Below are 5,417 nucleotides of genomic sequence, written 5' to 3' on the forward strand. Positions count from 1 at the left end.
ATGAGTTTGAAAATATTTATGTTTTTGTGCTTCTGGTTATGCTTAGCTGCATCCCAAAACAACCAAGTTTGTTTTAGTGCATGTCCCACTGCATCTGCTCATGAACCTTCTGAAATTAAACAAGGTAGACCAGGAAAGCTTGGCCCAGCTGGGGAAAAAGGTGAAAAAGGTTTCAGGGGTGAAATTGGGGCAATTGGGGGTCCTGGTGCCAGGGGTGAGCAGGGTTTCATGGGTGAAATTGGCCCCATAGGTCCTAAGGGTGAAATTGGGTCAGTTGGGGCTACTGGAGAATGTTCATGTCATGAAGAAATTGCTGCAATGTTTCAAAGATTTTTTCCTGATAAAGCAGGTATTTTGGTTACTTTACATTTGTTAAATAATGATAATATCATCGGCTTACTGTTAGAACCTCAAAACTAAAATAAAAGCAATCTTAAGACAATTAAATAACTTTTTAAACCTTGCAAGTATATTTTGTATGATTTTTTAACATTGTTACTTATATAAACAAGTATACTTAATACAGTGGCATTTTTAAAGTGCTAAAACTTATCTGTAAAATTAATTTTATCATAGATATTTAGTTATTGTAGAGAATTGGGTCAGGGTGACAGAAAGGTCCAGTAATGTATTAAAATACTTAAATATATTCCTAGGTAAAACCTTATTCAAATACAATTCTGGTTAACATACTTTATTGGTAACAATATATATACAAAAATGGGGGCGATAATATTACAATATTACATTACGCTAAATCATTTCTAAACTAATATCATTATCATATAAAATACACTAACTTCTTTCTCCACAATCACAATTATCAAAAATACAACACACTCACAACTTCGCCTTCCACGTAAAGCGACACCTTAATCAAAAGGTACATAATAGACATAAACTAAATTATTCTGCGATGCGAAAATAAATAATATACTGGGTTTAATAATACAAAACTACATTACATGGCTGTACGTTCCACTGTCATTAAAATGGATGGTAATTCTATATCAAATTAATTAATAACCACAAGATTCGGGAAAAAATATATTTAGCAAAAATCTAACGCACACATAGAAAAACTATGTCACTATTGATAATGTTTTTTAAAGGTTTTTACTATATAGTAAAAACTAAACAACAACAGGAAATGTTATCGAGATATAACCTAAATCCAAAATTGGGGCGTTAATATGTACATAGATAGCGTCTATACAATGTTTGACTATTTTAATATAATGACGAAATATATTTGGTTATTCTAATTACCTTATAGGAATTAGATCTGTCCTTGAATAAAAGGGTATTTCTTAGTTTTCATACCCTTTTCTATAACCAATACATATAAATATTGTTTTTCTGTAATTCTCTTATTGTTAATAAATTTGTACGGCTTTTAACCGCATAGGATGGCAGCGAGTTTGCACAGTTATTTGGGTTCACAGAACCAAAGTTATTATTTTGCCTGAAAAGGGGTTCTTACGTATTCTTTTTTTGGGGACGCGGAATTTTTTATTTTTTAGGATTCCGCCTCTCCTTTGTTCACTTTCTTCCATTCTTCGGTTTCTTCATTTTCCAGTTTCTTCATTTTCCGTTCCTTCATTCTCCGGTTCCTTCATTTTCCTGTTTCTTCATTTTCCGTTCCTTCATTCTCCTGTTCCTTTATTTTCCGGTTCCTTCATTTTCTGTTTTTTCATTCTCCGGTCCCTTCATTTTCCGTTCCTTTATTTTCCGGTTCCTTCATTTTCCGGTTCTTTCATTTTCCGGTTCCTTCATTTTCCTGTTTCTTCATTTTCCGTTCCTTCATTCTCCGGTTCCTTTATTTTCCGGTTCCTTCATTTTCTGTTTTTTCATTCTCCGGTCCCTTCATTTTCCGTTCCTTCATTTTCCGGTTCCTTCATTTTCCGGTTTCTTCATTTTCCGTTCCTTCATTCTCCGGTTCCTTTATTTTCCGGTTCCTTCATTTTCTGTTTTTTCATTCTCCGGTCTCTTCATTTTCCGTTCCTTCATTTTCCGGTTCCTTCATTTTCCGATTCCTTCATTTTAGAAAACCTTTGCTGCGTAACTGATTGCGATGCTAAGTGCTTTTCCTACATTATTATATTAACACCCGATATTTAGTTATTAGGTCAGTTTTAATTTAACAACATTTGTATGTTAACAAAACTTTAACCACTCGATCTTTTTACTTAAAATACAAGGTTATTTAAAGTTCAAAAATCAAATGATAAATTAATAAAAAGATATTTTTTAATTACAAATAAAATCATTTTTTAAATTCCGCTAAATTTATATTTGTTGTCAAATTTTGAGTTACGAGGTTCTAACAGTAAGCAGACAATATAACAATTTATAAACATTTTGTAATATTTAATTTACAATTTAAGTATTTGAGAGTTAAGCTAAATCATGCCAACTTATAAGATTGATTCTAAATAAACCTAAATATTTATAGTTAGTGTATGTGGACTTGGGTTAAAAGATGGAAGAATACCGGATAGTGACATCACAGCTAGTTCTTATTGGAGAACCTACTCATCACCACATAAAGCAAGGTTGGATGCTCATACCTATGGTTGGATGCCTAAACAATGTGAGTTGTTGGAATTATTTTCTATCTTACAATAAAGTTTCCCAACTTTTGTAATTAGTGGAAAATAAACATTAACATTGTTTTAATTAATAGACAGGGTTGGGGAATGGATCCAAATTGACCTCAAGACATCAACTCAAGTGAAAGGAGTTGTGACACAAGGAGGTTACTCTAATAGTGGTTGGGTCACCAGCTTTAAGATATCTTATGGGTCCAGTACATCAGATATGCAGTTCATCCAAGATAATGGAAATGATCTGGTGAGCTTAAATTTAAAACGAAAATTTATTTTGTTTAACTTATTAAAGTTTAGAAACAGTTTTTAATTAATTGGTGTTAATTAATTTAAAAAGTTTATTTTATTAAAAATGTTTTAATTAAAATCACCAAAACTTGTTTTTAAAAGTTGTGTGTTGTTTACAAGCTAGATAATAATAACCAAGCAAACCATTGTTTAAACAATCCCCATTCTAATTGTTTTGTGACGTCATAGCTGGTTACAAAACGTAATTATGCGTCGTGTAACAATAAAGGGTCTGCAACAGTTTTAAATTTTTTATTAATCTAAAGTTTTGTAATTTTAAAAATTAACATTGCAAAAATCCCGCGAACCGGTGTGAAAATAATTATGTGAGCTTTTCTTATGTTTGTACTCGGTTTTCAGTCGTTGTTTGACTGGAAAAACGTTTTTTTATTAAAACATGTTCAATATAGCAATATTGATGTTTTTTTAAATCCTGCAGGTTCTAAGGCTAAACTGGATTACAATTTTTTACCGATTTTGTATTTCAGTTTTATTATTTTCCAGTGCTGACTTTCTCTTACATTTTTAGCCCCAAATGGGGTTTACTACTTGTTGAAAGACGTTTTTATGTTTTTTCCAAGTAGTAAATAAGTTGTGAGTTTATAATTTAACACAAGTTATAATCTACTGTTTTCTTAAGGCCGAACGTAGCTACTTTGGTCCCAGCGTACGAAGTAGCTTGGAAAGTAGTTTATAGTACTTAACTTACTTAAAAACAGCATTCTTTTTAGCCTTAGTGTTAATTAAAAACAGTTTTTTTAAAGTGCAGGCTACATTTAATTTTGTGGTTGTGATTTATGTCCATAAAACTGTTTTTTGCAAGACATGGAACGTATTTATATCACGTTGCTATGGACGCTGTTCTAGCTCCCTAAAAACAGTGTCAACACGAATGCTTAAATTATGCACAACTTAAATATAATGTCGATAACTTAAATTTAAGCATCGTCATAGCATTTTTTTATTTAAAATAGCAAAAATCCGTAACTTTTTGGTAGGAAATAAGCCATTTAGATTGTAATCAGGGGCTGGCAAACACGTCACAATGCCCTTTATAGACATTTTAATTTTGCATGTTGCAGTCCCTTTAAGTTAAATGTGAAGCGATGAACAACGCGCGATTATTAAAGTTATAAAATTTAAATAATTAATAGCTTAAACCTGAATATTATTACGTTAAATATTATATTAAATCTTTTTAAAGGTCTTTGTTGGTAACGAAGATAATAATGGTCACAAGTTCAACAACTTTCCTCAACCTATTAGTGCTCGCTATGTTCGATTGTATCCAAAAACCTGGTATGATGGTGCTCCCCTTCTTCGCATGGAGCTTTTATCTTGCTAGTAATCACATATTTCTTTCGGTTAATTATTTTAATTCCTAGTTGTTAATTAAAATTCTTTAGTTATGTAATATATTAAAACTTGTAAACTATTTAATTGTATAATTTTAAACAAATAATCCGTGTTATATTAATTAAATCTTACAAAAAATAAAATTCTGTAAATGTACTAAAATTTTAAGGCTGTAATAATTGGGTTTATTAAATGTTGAATAAACATAATGTAACAAAGTCTATAGTAGTAATGTTTAAATTTCCTATTTTTAAGTGAACAGTTACTGCGATGTCAAATCGTAGGTCTAATATTTGGTAAAGACTGTAATCAAAGATAGTGAAAGTAAAGCAATGTGTAATAAATGCAAATTAGTTATTTCTTTAGACATTACTGAAATTCTGAGTTTATTTCCGTAAGAATTAGCCAGAATTTTATATTCATGTAAACAACCAACAACTAAAAACAGTTTGTAATTAATAAAATTCGCTTCATATTCTTGCATGATTCCCACTGCTGGCATGTTGTATAATCTTTAAGTAAGACCTGAGGTCTTTGGTTTGATTCCCACTGATGCCATGTTTTTAGGATCTTTAAGTAAGAACCTGAGGTTCTTTGTTTGATTCCCACTGATGGCATGTTGTAGTATCTTTAAGAAAGAACCTGAGGTCCTTAATTTAAATCCCACTGATGCCATGTTGTAGGATCTTCAAGTAAGAACCTGAGGTCCTTGGTTTGATTCCCACTGATGCCATGTTTGTAGGATCTTCAAGTAAGAACCTAAGGTCCTTGGTTTGATTCCCACTGATGCCATGTTTGTAGGATCTTTAAGTAAGAACCTGAGGTCCTTGGTTTGATTCCCACTGATGCCATGTTTGTAGGATCTTTAAGTAGAACCTGAGGCCCTTAGTTTAAACCCCACTGATGGCATGTTGTAGGATCTTTAAGTAAGAACCTGAGGTTCTTAGTTTGATTCCCACTGATGGCATGTTGTAAGATCTTTAAGTAAGAACCTGAGGTCCTTAGTTTGATTCCCACTGCTGGCATGTTGTAGCATTTTTAAGTAAGAACCTAAGGTTTTTAGTTTGATTCCCACTGATGGCATGTTGTAGCATCTTCAAGTAAGAACCTAAGGTCCTTGGTTTGATTCCCACTGATACCATGTTTGTAGGATCTTTAAGTAAG

General features: G+C 31.9%; 1 protein-coding gene across 1 annotated transcript; it reads left to right on the top strand.

The window, feature by feature from the left end:
* On the top strand, positions 1-4,356 carry LOC145755952 (lactadherin-like). Its single transcript, XM_082572168.1, has 4 exons — positions 1-349; positions 2,456-2,593; positions 2,687-2,853; positions 4,102-4,356. The coding sequence occupies exons 1-4, from the start codon at positions 1-3 to the stop codon at positions 4,240-4,242; spliced, it is 795 nt and encodes a 264-aa protein (XP_082428294.1). The 3' UTR covers positions 4,243-4,356.
* The last annotated feature ends 1,061 nt before the right edge of the window (positions 4,357-5,417 follow it).

Source organism: Corella eumyota, chromosome 6 (genome assembly GCF_963082875.1).
Source record: "Corella eumyota chromosome 6, kaCorEumy4.1, whole genome shotgun sequence".
NCBI classification, from domain to species: Eukaryota; Metazoa; Chordata; class Ascidiacea; order Phlebobranchia; family Corellidae; genus Corella; species Corella eumyota.

Coding starts and splice junctions, on each gene's coding strand:
- LOC145755952 (XM_082572168.1), top strand. CDS start 1: ATGAGTTTGAAAATATTTATGTTTTTGTGCTTCTGGTTATGCTTAGCT. Junction 2,594..2,686: donor TGGTTGGATGCCTAAACAAT/GTGAGTTGTTGG, acceptor TTTAATTAATAG/ACAGGGTTGGGGAATGGATC. Junction 2,854..4,101: donor AAGATAATGGAAATGATCTG/GTGAGCTTAAAT, acceptor ATCTTTTTAAAG/GTCTTTGTTGGTAACGAAGA.